Source organism: Saccopteryx bilineata, chromosome 7 (genome assembly GCF_036850765.1).
Source record: "Saccopteryx bilineata isolate mSacBil1 chromosome 7, mSacBil1_pri_phased_curated, whole genome shotgun sequence".
Taxonomy (NCBI): Eukaryota; Metazoa; Chordata; class Mammalia; order Chiroptera; family Emballonuridae; genus Saccopteryx; species Saccopteryx bilineata.
Window position 1 is genome coordinate 102,498,185 of NC_089496.1, and position 15,033 is coordinate 102,513,217.

The window sequence follows — 15,033 nt, forward strand, 5'->3', positions numbered from 1 at the left end:
ATAATCTATGCAAGCCCTGTGTGAGCATGGCACGTTTTATTACTCACCCTTACCATTTACCCTAAAGGTAAGGATTATCATCTCCATTTTACAGAAGGGAAGGCGGAGGCCATGCGAGCCACCCTGTGCAGTGCGCTGCCTTCTCCCTCCCTCGGCACCCTTGCACCCTAGGTTGCTGCCAGGACAGTGGCCCTGTTGGTTTTTGTTCCCAGCCTCTCTGTGAACCAGCGAGGACCACAAGCAGGACTCCTGGAGAATGCTGAGCATGAGGAGAACAGAGGGTGGCTGCCTACTAGCAAGGCTCTGCAATAACAAACGAGGCCTTGTGGAAAACAAATCAGACATAAAAGGGGTCCTGGTGCTGGGATGGGGGTGCCTGGGAACCCCTGCCCCAGATCTGTTCTTCCCTTGTGTCTGTGTGACACCCCGAGCCGGACTTACTCCTCATATGGCTTCAGGTGTGCTCTCTTGGCCTGCTCCACGATGTCCAGGAAGTCCTTGTAGCAGTCTCTGGCCATGACAGTGTACCGCGTGGCGCAGCCTAGTTCAGTCACCCTGGCTCTCGGCAGGTAGCCCGCCCAGCCAGGGATCGGGGGCTCCTGGAGAGGTTTCTTGATGTGTTTGCATTCTGCAAAGAGATACCATGCTTCCTGAGGGCACTGAGAAGCCACGCCACGGGCAGTGCTCCCAAGTTAGCTGGTACCCCAGCAGCTAGCCCCGGTGAACCCCTAGGCCTGCTCATGTCCTAAGGGCAGCTACCACGGGCTGGCTCATCCCGGTGCCGGGCACCTTGGTAGGGGCTCTATGCATAGCCTCTCATTTCAGTTTCTCACAAACCCTAAGGAGTTGGTGCTATTGCCTCCACTTTGTGTGAGACTTTTACAGAGGTAAAGCGAGACTCGGCCACGGCCACAGAGCAAGGAAATGGAAGCAGTAGGGCCAAGAGTCCCACCCACGATCCCTCTGATCCCCAAATCCTTGCTCTGAAACAGATCCCGCTGCTTTCTCAGATTAAAAGCTTCAGACATTGCTCTCTGACAGTTCACAGAAGGGAACTGAGAGAAGCATCCAGACCGGGAGAAAGCACATTCAGACTCAGCACTGGGAAGCTGCGTGCAGCTCATGAGCGACTCTGGTTGGCTGGCTGGCTGGCTGGCTGACTTGGGCAATGTCACAGTTGTGAAGTGAAAGACTACTGCCCCACCTGCCTTCTCCAGTGGCTGTAAAAATTGAATTAGGCCACTCAGCCCCATAACCTCAGAGCTAGAAGTCAGCCTCGGGAGCATCTAGCCCATCTTTCCCTGCCCTGGAGGAAACCCAGAGAGGGGAAGCAACCTGCCCTAGGTCACACAGCAAGTGGTTGCTGAGCTGGGCTAAATCCCAAGCTCTCAGGCAAATGTTCTTTGCAAAGGCTTGGAAAAATTTAAAGCACAAGAAGTGTGTTCTTGAAAGTCCCCCAACAATGACAGTAATAATAATAAAGGCAATCAGTCCATTACTTTTCCTATAAACCTTTAGTCCTGAAAAATGATCGAGGGCATATCACTGTTGTGATTATTAACATTACACAATTAGGTTATCTGTTGTTCCTGTGGTTGCTATTCAGTACAAAACCCCACCCCAGGCCCTGGCCGGTTGGCTCAGCGGTAGAGCGTCGGCCTGACGTGCGAGGGATCCGGGTTCGATTCCCGGCCAGGGCACATAGGAGAAGCGCCCATTTGCTTCTCCATCCCCCCCTCCTTCCTCTCTGTCTCTCTCTTCCCCTCCCGCAGCCAAGGCTCCATTGGAGCAAAGATGGCCCGGGCACTGGGGATGGCTCCTTGGCCTCTGCCCCAGGCGCTAGAGTGGCTCTGGTCGCGGCAGAGTGACGCCCCGGAGGGGCAGAGCATCGCCCCCTGGTGGGCAGAGCGTCGCCCCTGGTGGGCGTGCCGGGTGGATCCTGGTCGGGCGCATGCGGGAGTCTGTCTGACTGTCTCTCTCCGTTTCCAGCTTCAGAAAAATACAAAAAAAAAAAAAACCCAAAAAAACAAAACCCCACCCCACCCGGCTGGTAGCTGCAGGAGCTGGGTTCACGCCCAGGTCTACCTCAGACAAGGGGACAGTCCCCATCACCCTCACAGGGTTGTTGTGAGTGCTTATGGCAGTAACAGTGCTGGCACAGAGACAGCGACTGTCTGAATGTTTGTGGTAACTCTCCCCGGGGTTTAGTTCCCCACACCCTGTCCCCTGACCTGCGTCCCTCTCCCCCGGACATGTTTGTTTCTCATTTGAAGAAACTGAGCCTTTCCGCCCAGGGATTTGGAACAGTGCTGGGGTCTGAGCTCTCTGAGGGGGCTTCGTGGATCTGCCGGGCCCTGCACTTGGGCCCAGAGGTGAAGGGGGCTGCATTTGGGGAGCAGTACCCAGACTCAAGGGGTGGTACTGCCGGTCGTACTGGTGCAGCGCCCGCAGGACGCGCTCCTCAGTACAGATGGGCTTCAGTCTTCGGGCGCTGGCCACCGAGCAGCGCAATACCTCCAGCTGCTCTTTGTATTGCTGGGTTTTCTCCCGGAAGATTCGCAGGCACTGGGACATGTTGTCCTCGCCAGAGGTCCCCTCGCAGCTCAGGTACGGGATGAAGCCTGCGAGAGCCCAGGGAATCGCAGCCGTCAGCAAGGGCTAGAACCTGCCCGCCCGCCCCAGGCTCTCCGCCCACCACTTGTCATTTCTTCCTTGGCCAACAACACTGCATTTTTCCAAAGGCCATTAATACAGGCAGGGCCACGTTTCCGCTGTGGCTGGGCCCTCCCGAGGCCACACACAAAAATAATGACCTTGGAGCTGGGGAGGAAAGGCCCATTTCAACAGAGGCGATGACAGTAATATACTTTGATAGCAAAGCCCTCGATGTCAGCCTGCACGGTAAATGGAGAAAGCGTGTAATGGGCAAAAATGATAGTCTGAGCAGAAACTGAAATTATTCGTCTCTTAGAGAGAAAGCTTATTTTCCTTCACATTTCACAAATGCAACTTGGGATCATTCTTGTCGGACCATCAGGCAATCGCGGGCTTATTAAAAGCAGAGACCTATTATTACACCAGAAGGTAAATTCATAATCTGAGCAACCCAACCCCTAGGACAATTTTTCACCATTTCCCACAAAATAACCGATAATCATTACAATTAGTACAGGTAAAACACAACTATTTATTTAAAGTAGATGCTGAAATCCTCAGTACTCTAATATTACCACAATGAAACCACTTAAAAGAAAAACTGGTTGAGAATGTGGTTTTAATCTGCAAAATGAATGAATGAACTCTCATGACTGGAGCCCAACATTTTGGCCTTTGTCCCTAGGTAAGGAAAACTTGGCTTCAGAGTTGAAGGCGGTAACCCCACCCCTGCACCCCGCGGGAAGCCCCCTGGAAGAAGAATCCCATTACTAGACTGATCTGGAAGTCTGCCGCCCACCCTCCGGTCTCCCCAGCCACTGGGCAATTAAAACGTACCCTGAGGTCATGGGGGAGACCAGAGAAAGCCAGGGCTTTGTCACAGTGGTTTCTCCTCCATCGGGACCTACTTTGATCAGCATAGACTTGATAGAATTGTACAGATGCACACACACACACACACACACACACACACACACTACAAGCTACTGAGTCTCGCTAAACGTCAAGGCATTTCAAGTAGGTTGTGTAGGCTGGCTCCATTAATCCTCACCACAGGCTTATTTTTAAAATGCCATTATTACCCTATGCAGTTGGTTGCATTGTGTCCCCCAAATACATTTATACAAGATCTAACCCCTGGTACCTGTGAATGTAACTTTATCTGGATGTAAGGTCTTTGCTGATGTTATTAAGGATCTGGTAATAAGATCATCCTGGATTTAGGGTAGGTAGACTCTAAATCCAATGCCTGTTGTCCTTATAAGAAGAAAGGACAGACAGAGTTGATACACACAGACACAGACACAGACACAGGGCAGACGGCCACATGAAGAGTCATGTGAAGATGGAGGCAGAGACTAGAACGATGCTACCACAAACCAAAACAATGCCAGGGCCAACAGAAGCTGGGAGAGGCGAGGAGGGTCCTCCCCTCGAGCCTTCAGAGGGAGTGTGACCTACAGACACCTTGATTTCAGACTTTCAGCTTCCAGAAGTGTGAGATAACAGCTAGCTCTTGCTTTAAACAACAGCCCGAGGCAAGGACTACACCCCTTTTATAGAAATGTTTACTTACCATAAGGAAGTGACTTACTTACAATCACATAGACAATGGCCAAGCAGAAACTGGAACCTCAATTTGTTAGAACCCAAAGCCTGTTTTCTTAACCAGTAGGACGAGGGTGAGACTGGGCCACCTTGTAAAGTGCCCTCTGCACCTCCCTCCTAACCACACCTGTATGTGAGAGCTGGGGGCCTGCAGGAATCACTGGCTTTGTCAGAGATGTAAGTTCAGTAAGTTCTCAGCAGCCCAGAAGCCTTTAGGTAGGGTAACCAACTGTCCAAGTTCCAAGGACTAAGGTATTTCCTGGAACACAGGACTTTCTGTGCTAAAACCAGGACCATTCTGGGCAAACCAGTGCAGTTGGTCACCCTGCCTCTAGGGGACACAAGAAATGGGACCATAAGCACAGTTCTGTGAGACTTGAGAAAGTCCAACCGGGGAAGAAGGGCAGGCCATCAGCTCTTCCAATAGCATCGGTCCACATGCATTTGATGGACATCCACTCAGTGCTTCCTGCAGACCAGGTCGTGTCCTGGAAGATGTGGCCTAAGTTATGTCTCTCCATTTATCAGAACCCACTCATCAGCCATCTTCAACAACGGGGCGCTTTTAACCAGTATCTTAAAAGCTGACACTCCAGTACTGTCTGGCCCAGTCGGGCAGACAGACATGGACAGTGGCCAGGGCGGGGGCAGGAGCCAGGATGATGGTCCTTGTGCCAAGCACACCCTTGCAGGGCAGGTCACCACTTACCACTGTAGCCCGGTGTGACTGGCAGCTGTCTCATGAAGGTCTTGGAAGACTCCATGATTGTGCTCTCTGCTAATAAAGGGAAGAAGAAATGAAAGGCTCATCAAACGCCCCTGCTTCAATTTAAGGACTTGCTTCAGGTGAACTGCAGTCCTTGGGAGCAGTGACCCGCCAGGGGGTTGGGAAGGAGAGGCAGCGCCACCATCGTACACAAGCCCAGGAGCTGTTGCTGCTGGCTTCAGTTATAGAACCGAGCGGCCTTCCCCCTCTTACGTGAACTTAGACAACAGGAGAGCAGATCACCGCCTCCCAGTCCAGTGTCTCCCCTGCCCTGGCGGCCTCCTAACCACCTCCCCCCACAACCCCACCAACCAACCTACCATCTCCTCCGTCTGACAGCCGTGAACTGTACCCACACTATGGCCACCGGCTGTGACGAAGGTTAGGCATGAAAAGATGAGCAAGAACCAGGAGCCCCCATGGAAGACTCCAGAACCCCGGGGGAGGGGAACGTTGAGGCGCCTCATCCCAGAGTTTCTCTGCCCAGGGGGAGTCAGGTCTCAGGGCTGCCCCCTCCCCAGGACGTCTGGCAGTGTCTGGAGACATTGGGGTTGTCACCACCAGGGGGATGGGAGGTTACTGGTATCTAGTGAGTAAAGGTCAAGTATGCTGTTGTTCAACACCCTGCAAAGCACAAGGTGTCCCCAGCAGGGGTCCCCAAACTTTTTTACACAGGGGGCCAGTTCACTGTCCCTCAGACCGTTGGAGGGCTGCCACATACAGTGCTCCTCTCACTGACCACCAATGAAAGAGGTGCTCGTACAGGAAGTGCAGCGGGGAGCCAGATAAATGGCCTCATGGGGCCGCGTGCGGCCTGCGGGCCGTAGTTTGGGGACGCCTGGATCAGAAGTTCCGACAGGTTGGCACACAGTCCCCGGTGGGTGAGCAGACTGGGGGGGGGGGGGGCGGGGGCGGGAGGGCCATGATAGCATCAGTTGGCGAGGATGCTGTTTCCAGGGCCAGAGCCCTCCCCTTCCCTCTGGCAGGGGTCCCCAAACTTTTTACACAGGGGGCCAGTTCACTGTCCCTCAGACCGTTGGAGGGCTGCCACATACAGTGCTCCTCTCACTGACCACCAATGAAAGAGGTGCCCCTTCCGGAAGTGCAGCGGGGGCCGGATAAATGGCCTCAGAGGGCCTCATGCGGCCCGCGGGCCGTGGTTTGGGGACGCCTGCGAGGGATGGCCTCTGGTCCCCTCCCCCAGGTGGCCAGGTGCAGCATCTCACAGGTTGATGCTGCCAGGTCCTACCCGGCCAAGCCAGATCAGCTCTTCAAATCAAAGCCCTCCCGCTTTTACCAGGACAAATGGCCTCAGGGCGTGAGGGGAGGGCCACAGTCAAGGTTAGTCTGCAGTGATGGAAATTTTTAAAAGGTTCAGACATTTCTAGACCGTTTGCTAGGCGACATGGCTGAATGTGGGACCGCGTTCTTGTTAAATCCTAACAGCCACTTTGACGGTTAGTTCCTATTTGGGTCCCCGTTTTACAGAGAGGGGGACAGGCTCAGAAAGGTTAGGCAACTTGTTTGAGTGTTGTGGCCTCCAAAGAAATAAGAACGGACGACCTCGAAACTCTGCGGGGGAGGAGCAGGATTTTGTTGCCCCAAAATGAACTGCTGGGGAGGGGGCTGGGCGGCAGCAGAGTCCATCCCGAGGCCTGCCTGGAGATGGTGAAAGGGAGGAGTTCAGAGAGGAGATGTGCTAGGGATTTGGGGGCCAAGCAATGAGGTCAGAAAGCAGGGATCCTGGCACCCACCTCCTCTTCCTGACCCCCTCCCAAGCTGCTCACCTGGGCGGGCCTGGATCCAGGCACAGAGGGGCCCCCTGCCCACACCTGGTCTTCACGCACCTCCCCCGCACCTCCCCCGGCCATTGTGTGCTCACCTCACCAGGAAGAGGGGGAGGGGATGAGGGGGGAAGGGAGAGGAGGGAGGAGGCAGGCGGGGGAGGGGAGGACGGGAGGAGGGGAAGAGGGGGAGGGGGAGGGGGGAAGCAGGGGGGGGAAGGGGGAGGGAAAAGGGACAGGAGTGGGTCAGCCTCCCCAGCTTCCTCACCCTTACGCAGCCCCCCCACCTGGGAACCTTAGTGAATTTGGGGGTGCTTCCTGCACCCCACTCAGGAGTAGCGCCTCAAATATTTGGTCCTGAAGGTGATCCCTGCTCCTGCTCGCCCCTGGACGGGCCCTCCAGGTTCTGGAGTGCTGGGAAGGGCACGCGATGGAGTCTGGGTCAAATGGCCTTTTAGTGATGTGGCCACCGGACTTTGGACGGGCTGGCTGGGCCCATAGGTCCTCGGGGGAGGAAGAGGGTTGGTGGGAACAGGCTTCCGTCCCTCGCGCAGGGTTGGGGCCAAAAGTCAGCGCCCTGGCAGGGACTGGCTGGTGCAGGAGCAGTACGGGGTGGGCGCGGGCGGGGGTGAGCACAGGGGCGGGCGCGGGCGAGGGCGAGGAGGCCCAAGTCCACGGTGGCCTTCAATACAGGTGCTTCCCCTGGGCTTCTCCCGCGGGCCCCAGCCTTTTGTCTAGCAAGAGGACTTTCAGATGGCCAGGACAGGTGACAGGGCAGGAAGGGGCAATGCGCCAAGACGAAGGGATGTCCCGGGAAGAGGTGCCATAGTCCTAGCCATCCTCATCTTCTGGGCACGAAGGGGGGCCTGAGTCCATCTCGTTAGAGTGACACCGAGATGCCCGCTGTGTGACGCAGAGGGGATACGTGACCCTTACCTAGTCACTCCCTGCAGAGATGGAGGTGCTGACCCGCCTGCCTGGTGACACTATTTTCCAATACTCGTTTATTTGTGTTTACTGCACTGCCCTACCTGACTGACCTTACACTATCCAAAAGCTTCTAGGACCAACTCTGGAGGGTGACCCAGACATAGAGAGTGGAACAAAGCCAGGCTGTAGATGCAGCAACCAGTGTGGTGTGCCTGGCAGGATGCCAGAGGGCCAGGCACCAGTCCCCGACCTCGTGCCAGTTTTTAACAACCCACCTGTGGGTGCAGCGGCGTTGTAGGTGGCCATCCTGGCATGTTTGACTTCTCTCTGGCTGGACCACTTTCATCCAACTTGGAAGAAAAGAGGGCTCACAGACATTCCACGGAGCCTTCCTTCCCAGCAAACTAGGGGGCCAGTCTTGTTGGAATGAAAATTAATAAAGCTTGCAACACCTAGGAAAGGACCTGAAAACTATCTCCACTCGAGATGGGGAGAGGAGGGAGGTTGGTAATGATGTATCTAAAACTCCACGTACACATTCAGACTTTCAAGTAAATAAATCAACAAACAAATAAGTAATAAGCCTGGGCCGGATGAGATCCAGAGTTTTGTTTTATTAGACATCTGTGAAGACAGATTTGCAGATACAACCTTGTCAAGTCGTGAATTGCTGCAGAGTTCTGTGAAGTTTGAACATGACCCATTTCAGAATATAGTTCCTTATTCCAAGCAGATGAGAGGTGTAACATTATGGCCAACAACTCTTATACTAGTCACCCAGTGAAGCCATTTCCCAGCGTAAATATGCAGCTTAATCGCAGCTATTTCGTCAATACAACGTGAGGTTCGGTCGTCGACTAATTATGCATTTTTGACTCCTGTTTATACTGGTGCATGCGATTCTTTGCCACCCTGGCAATTAACCAGACCTGGACTCTAAAAGCTAAACTTGATCTAAATATCATTCTAGGGGGAGGGCAGGCTCTATAATCTGGACGCATCTTAGCTGTCACTTGGCAAAAACGCTTGTTATGTCTCCTCTTTCCTATCTCATCTGTCACTTGTCTGTCATTCAGCCTTGATTAATGCCTGCTGGGTCTAGAAAGGGCAGTTACAAAGGAAATCCTTGGACAGTTCTGCTTCCAAGAAAGGTGGACATCAGACAATAAGCCAGGGACGGTGGAGTAATATGTGAAAAAGGCCTTCTAGGAATTTTCTAAGGTTAGAAAATGTGTCCAAGTGAACTTACCCAGTGCTCTTAATCTAGAATATTTCCAAGGGGGCACAGGGGAGGAGAGGGTTTGAGGATTCCCTTTAAGGAGTTCCACTATTGGGGCTGCATTTCTGGGACCAGAAGAAAGTCCAGTACAATTATCACTCCCTCTTCATCCTGTTAGCCAACACTGCAGTGTTGGCTAGATTTCAACCAGCTCATTTCAAGAGAAACAGTAGACAAGGATTCATCCTTAGTGCAAGGTGGGAAAAGGCCTTCCATTAGCCAAATAAAAGAGGGACTTGATTACCCACACTCACACTTAATCCAGGGACAAAGCTCATCTGCGCCCCACCTGATGCTTCCTCTGTCCCAGGTGTTCGGAAAACATCACACACGGTGGCCCACTCTTTGCCCTCAGAGTGACTGCTTTGCCCATAAGGAGAGGTTGACAACCCTGCAGGGAAGCCAAGGGTTTCTGTAGGTTTTTGTTTTTTTTTTCTGTATAGTTAGTTGGCTTACAGAGCCAGAATGTTCAGCTCTCAAAGACTGGACAGGAGAATCGATACAATATTATGCTCCTTTAAATATGAACTGTTACCCTCTGGGAAGGATGTGTGTGTGCAGAAAGATCTGATGAAGGTGTTGACCCACGTGGCCCATCTGTTTAGAGTCCTGTGACCCTGGGCACCTCGGTCCACTGCTCAGTCCTGCATACACAGTCCATCGCTCAGCATCAGCACCGATCCATGAGTAGTAAGCACAATTAATAAAACCATGGCAAAAGAAAGGCAGCAATCTCATCAACAAAATTCAAGGAGCGATCGCCCTTTTCTTTTTTAAACAAGAAAAGCACACTGTAGAAATAATCTGTACAATATTCGAATACTGTATGTACACAAAATTATATTACTCAGAACTAAGTTATAAAGTCTCATTCGTAGAGTATGGCTGGCAACACCAGAGACCCGGAACGCGTAGCTTCTGAAGCAGGGCAGGCAGCAAGGAAACCCTGGCGAGCACCTTCTGCACCTGGATGAGAGTGCGTGACTGTGCATGACAGGCATTCCCTAGTTCTGTGGTTCGTTATGTTTTGCGTTCTTGCAGGGAATTCTGCAGCAGGTGAGGTGGAAAAGAAGACGTGTTAAAATGACATTAAGAAGGCTATTTCACATCTGCGTACGGGCTGTGATGATGGGTTTGTGAATCCAGGATGCACCTGAAGTCAGTTCGCTCGTCCTTCTTTCGTTCATTAGGCATGCCCCCAGTGATTTAAATTGGAGTGAACTCTAGCAGGTGGAAGAGACAGCTTTGAACAGATCAGATGGGCCATGAGTCAGGTTCTTGGCTCTTTTTTCTCAGTGGGTTTCTGAATGTTGGAGAAGACTGGCTTGGCCAATGGGGGATGAAGGAGAGAACACGGACCCCACCCGCTGGTGCCTCAGCTGGCCCCTTGGTTAGGGCGCCTTTCTTCCCATCTTCTTCTCCTGGCCCTTCCTGTGAGGGTTAAAAGTGCCAATCTCAAGCCAGGTGGGACCCTAATCCCACTCACAAGGGGGTAGTGTGGGATCGTTGCTCTTCTCATAAATCACCTTCCTCCTGCTGGAGCCCAAACGGGAAGCCTGGAGGCTGCAGGTCTGGCCTGTGCTTTGGCTTCTGACAAAACCCTGAAGTGAGGAGTTCTCAAACTTCAGCTAGACCACAGTCACTCGCAGTGTCTACTAAAAATCACAGGTGCTGGTCCCCTTCTCCAAGACTTGACTTCAGTTTGTAAAAGGGGTAGGATCCAGGAACTGGTTTTGTTGATGGTGCTGCTGTGTAAGTGTAGCTGGTATACGATATTGTATTAATTATAACAGTTTCAGGTGGACAATATAGTGAGATATCATTTCAGCACCCTCATGTGGGTAACCCACTGATCTGCTTTGAAAACAACTTGGTGTAATTCATCAAGTATACATCTATGAGTTCCTTCTGGACAGACTTTAAAAACTGACATTTTCTTTTCCTTTTCTCTTTTTAGGTGAGAGGAAGGGAGATAGTGAGGCAGACTCCCACATGCGCCCCAACTGGGTACCAACTGGCAACTCCATCTGGGGCCAATGCTCGAGTACCAATCTATTTTTAGTGCCTGAGGCTGATGCACTCGGACCATCCAAGCCATCCTCATTGTCTAGGGCCATGCTTAAACCAATTGAGCCACAGGCTGCGGGAGAGGAAGGAGAGAAGAGGAAGGGGGAGGAGGGAAGAAGCAGATTTTTGCTTCTCCTGTGTGCCGTGACCAGAAATCAAACGGGGTACATACATAAGCTGGGCCGACGCTCTATCCAATGAGCCATCGGCCAGGGCAAAAGTGACAATTTTTAAACCATTTCATGGAACAGATTCACTGTCTGTGTACCACTGAATCTAGTCCTTTGAAAATGTAAGAATAAATGGCCAAAACTTTTAGGGGAGATGAGGGTAAGCTGGGAGGAGGGAGTTAACTTAAAATATGCCTGTTTAGCAAGGTGAAAGATTATTCCCGACTCCTGGGCACTGTACTGTGAGCAAGGCAAACTGCATCTCCTTTTCTCACAAAAAAGTCCTACTGAAGTTACCTAGAATTACTTACATGAACTCAGAACCAGGAGTTGGCATTCTGATTCCAAAAATTACACTGCATGTGATTAGGGATATGTCAGAAGCTCTTTAAAATCCATTTCCATCGAAGCAAGTTTTTACCTGCTGAAAGGTTGAGGTATCGGCTCTCCCACTCACACAAATCCTAGTGGATTAGCCATGGCTACAGTTATTCTTCACCGACCCTACTTGGAATTTAAACGATGAGAACCTAAAATAGTGCCAAGTGTAGGCAGTCTTCTCCCTCCAGCGAAGAACGCTCCAACTTCCCACTGCATCTCCACTTTAATCACATGACGAGGAACAGCAATTGACTGCAGATGGATGGCATTTTATACTGAGTGCCATCCAAAAAGAAAAAAAATAGAAAAAGAAAAGCCTCAGAAAGATAGGAGACTCTCCTCCTGGCTCAAAGATCTCATTTGGAATCTGGAAGGACAGCGATAGAGCACGCTAAGTTCTACTTGGTGGAGAGGCGTTCAAAGCGAGCTCAGTCGCTGTGCAGAAAGGGTCGGATCCCCTCGCTGGGCGGGTGTCGCACCACTGGGACCTATGAGAACCAGCCGCTCTTCGAGGGTCCCTGGATTTCTTCTTCTCAACCTCAATCGTAACTTCCCGACAGTCGTTCTGACTCCAGTGTGCCCTCAAAAGTCCCTAATTATTTCTAGCCCTGGTCTCATCTTCCCTGCTGAGATTCAGGTGGGCGCTGTCAAGGGTCACGGGCAGGGACAGAATAGTCAGGGTTGAGGTCAGCAGATGCAGGTGGGCTGAGTCCAAGGGGACAGGCGACAGGAAGGTACCAGTTAGTAATTTAAGAAGTCGATCCCAACCTTGACGCTCTTCGCGGTGGCGACATCGATGGCTGTGGCCTTGATCTCAGTGTCCCCGAACTGCATGAGGGTCTGGATCTCCCTCCGGGCGGGCACGGTGGTGCCGCTGGTCCCCGTGAGGTCCAGGCGGAGCGTGCCACACTTCTTCACCCCGGGGTCGGTGATGAAGCTCACGCTGTCGCACTCGGAGCTGTAGATGTTGATGACGATGACGAGCTGGGAGGGCTTGGCGGGGGTGTAGCTGCGCTTGACCAGCTCGCCCAGGGCCACGGACTGCTCGGCGGAGATGAACTTGTCAAAGACGTCGGTGCACCAGCGGGTGCCGTCCTTGACCAGCAGCTTCTCGGGCGGGTGCTTGCCCTCCACGTAGCGGTTCAGCACGCCCACCCCGTAGGTGAGCGGGGACCGGCGCACCTTGATGACGGCGGGGTCCAGGCCGAAGAGGACGGCGCCCTTGAGGATGGTGAGGCCCACGTCCTGGGGGATGATGACGCGGCACTTGTCCCCGAAGGCGGCCTGCACTGCCTGCTGTAGAAGGGGGGCCTCCGCAAAGCCGCCCACCAGGAAGAGGAACTTGACAGTGGACACCTCGGGCTTCTGAAACAGGTCCCCTGAAAGGCAAGAGGGAGGGACAATGTCCTGTCACCAAAGCCAGCAGCCAGGGGGGACGGGGTGGCCTGAGAATGTGGGGCAAGGACACAGCCACGTGGGTCAGCTGGAGGACAGGCTTAGTCTGAGCTGCCTGAACAGGACTTTTGTAGATCTACTCTTCTAAAGAAAGAGGGTTTGCTCAGTAGAAACCCATTTTAACAGGTAAGTGGTGATCATGTTAAAACAGTAATTTGTTGGAGATGAAGGAGTGCTCTTAACACTTGCAAACCCGTGATTCTGTTAAGTCAGGGGTCGGGAACCTTTTTGGCTGAGAGAGCCATGAACACCACATATTATAAAATGTAATTCTGTGAGAGCCATACAATGACCCGAGTACATTACGCATTATCCAATAAAAATTTGGTGTTGTCCCAGAGGACAGCTGTGATTGGCTCCAGCCACCCACAACCATGAACAAGAGCGGTAGGAAATGGATTGTAATACATGAGAATGCTTTATATTTTTAACATTATTTTTTTTAATTAAAGATTTGTCTGCAAGCCAGATGCAGCCATCAAAAGAGCCACATCTGGCTCGCGAGCCATAGGTTCCCGACCCCTGTGTTAAGTCAAGACAGGCTGTTATAAATACTGTTCTTTGGTTTTCATAAAAATCCCATCCCATCCCCAAGGGTTGGAATTTGGTAGGTAGGGTGGGGTGGGTAGGAGGTGGATGGGGGACCTGGATACTCAAAAAGGTCCCTGGTGTCTACTGTCTGTCGCCGGGTGAGGCCAGCAGGCAGCAGATAGCATCACAGGCAGCCTCTGTGTCCCACCCTGTGGGGACCTTTCTTTGGTTCATGCCACAGTTCCTTCTCCTCAGCAAGGGTTCTGGTTCCTAATTCCTCCACATCCAGCAAAGGCTGCACAGTCCGTAGGGCCTGTTGCTAGCGGATAATACTGCAATAGAGCTCCCAGCTTTCTGGCTTGTGAAGCCAAAGGGAAAGCCCAGGCGAGGACAGGCTCTCGGCCCCTTTAGGACCTAAGGGTTGGTGTCTGGAGCCTGTGCCCAGCAATGGCTCATGTACATGCCAGGCCCTGTCCACTCTGCCAGGGCCTTGGCCTGTGGCTCCCGGCCCCGGGCTTCTGCCAACCTGACTTCACAGGCAGGTTGGCGATGCTGGAGAAGGCAGTCCCCATCCTTGGCTCCGCCCCCAAGCAGACCAGCCCTGGCTGATACGTACGGAGATGCTCAATGATGCTGTCGATGGTTGGCTTAAAAAGGGCATTCATGGCATCTGGGCTCATCCTCAGCATCCCCTGTGAGGACCACTTCACAAAATCTACACTGTGGAGCACAGCACAGAGAGAAACAAGGTGAGTGTATAAACACTACCCACAGGACGTAGACAGACATAGACTTGGGCCCTGGCAGAATAGTTGTCACATCCAAGGGGAAGAAAGGGGTTTCAAACCCTTGGAAATACCCTAACCTGCCAGGACTTGCCCCCTAGCAGCTCAAAGCTAAGACACAGCCTCTTCTGCTCCTCTCTGCCTTCCCTGGGAAGTGGAAGCCAGCATCTAGCGCAAAAGACAAGGAGACAGAGGGACCTCTCTCTTCTGGATGACTGCATTTTGATTCAACAATAGGTGGATGCGAGTCCACTAAAGGCTCACAGGATGCGTCCACTGTGCTGCTACGTAAGGCTACCTGCATGCTCGGGCGCAGCCCTGCAGGCACCTGTCCCCTACCAGTGCCCCTCCCTGTCTCTGTCAAAGGAGCAGCCTGTCCGTAGCAGCGCCATGGAGCAGACAGAGCACTGGATAGGGAGTCGAGGCTGCTGGGCTCCAGTCTGGCTGCCACTACTTAGCAGCTACAGGACTACGGGCAAGCATTTTCTCTGAGCCCCGGGCTGTTCATCTGCAAATCAAGGATAACACCATTGGCCTGACCTCCCTTCCAGGGATGGTGTAAAGATTTAAGTTGAATATCGTGTCTATGATAACGTTTTGGAAAGTATCTAGTACTAAAGGA

General features: G+C 52.5%; 2 protein-coding genes across 4 annotated transcripts in view; both read right to left on the reverse strand.

Moving 5' to 3' along the window:
- Positions 1–437: 437 nt before the first annotated feature.
- SPMIP5 (sperm microtubule inner protein 5) lies at positions 438–5,027 on the reverse strand. The gene is made up of 3 exons (XM_066240461.1): positions 4,973–5,027; positions 2,403–2,621; positions 438–628 (listed from the first exon to the last, which is right to left on the reverse strand). Exons 1-3 carry the CDS (start codon positions 5,025–5,027, stop codon positions 438–440), a joined length of 465 nt encoding a protein of 154 aa, XP_066096558.1.
- Positions 5,028–8,337: 3,310 nt separating this feature from the next.
- Positions 8,338–15,033, reverse strand: part of HSPA12A (heat shock protein family A (Hsp70) member 12A) — a 132,837-nt gene continuing 126,141 nt past the window's right edge. For all 3 annotated transcript variants that reach the window (XM_066240482.1, XM_066240480.1, XM_066240481.1), the window contains 2 exons: positions 14,243–14,346; positions 8,338–13,019 (listed from right to left, as the gene is read on the reverse strand). In XM_066240482.1, the coding sequence (XP_066096579.1) occupies positions 12,382–13,019; positions 14,243–14,346 (742 nt within the window). In that variant the 3' untranslated portion in view covers positions 8,338–12,381. The remainder of the gene's footprint in view (positions 13,020–14,242; positions 14,347–15,033) is intronic.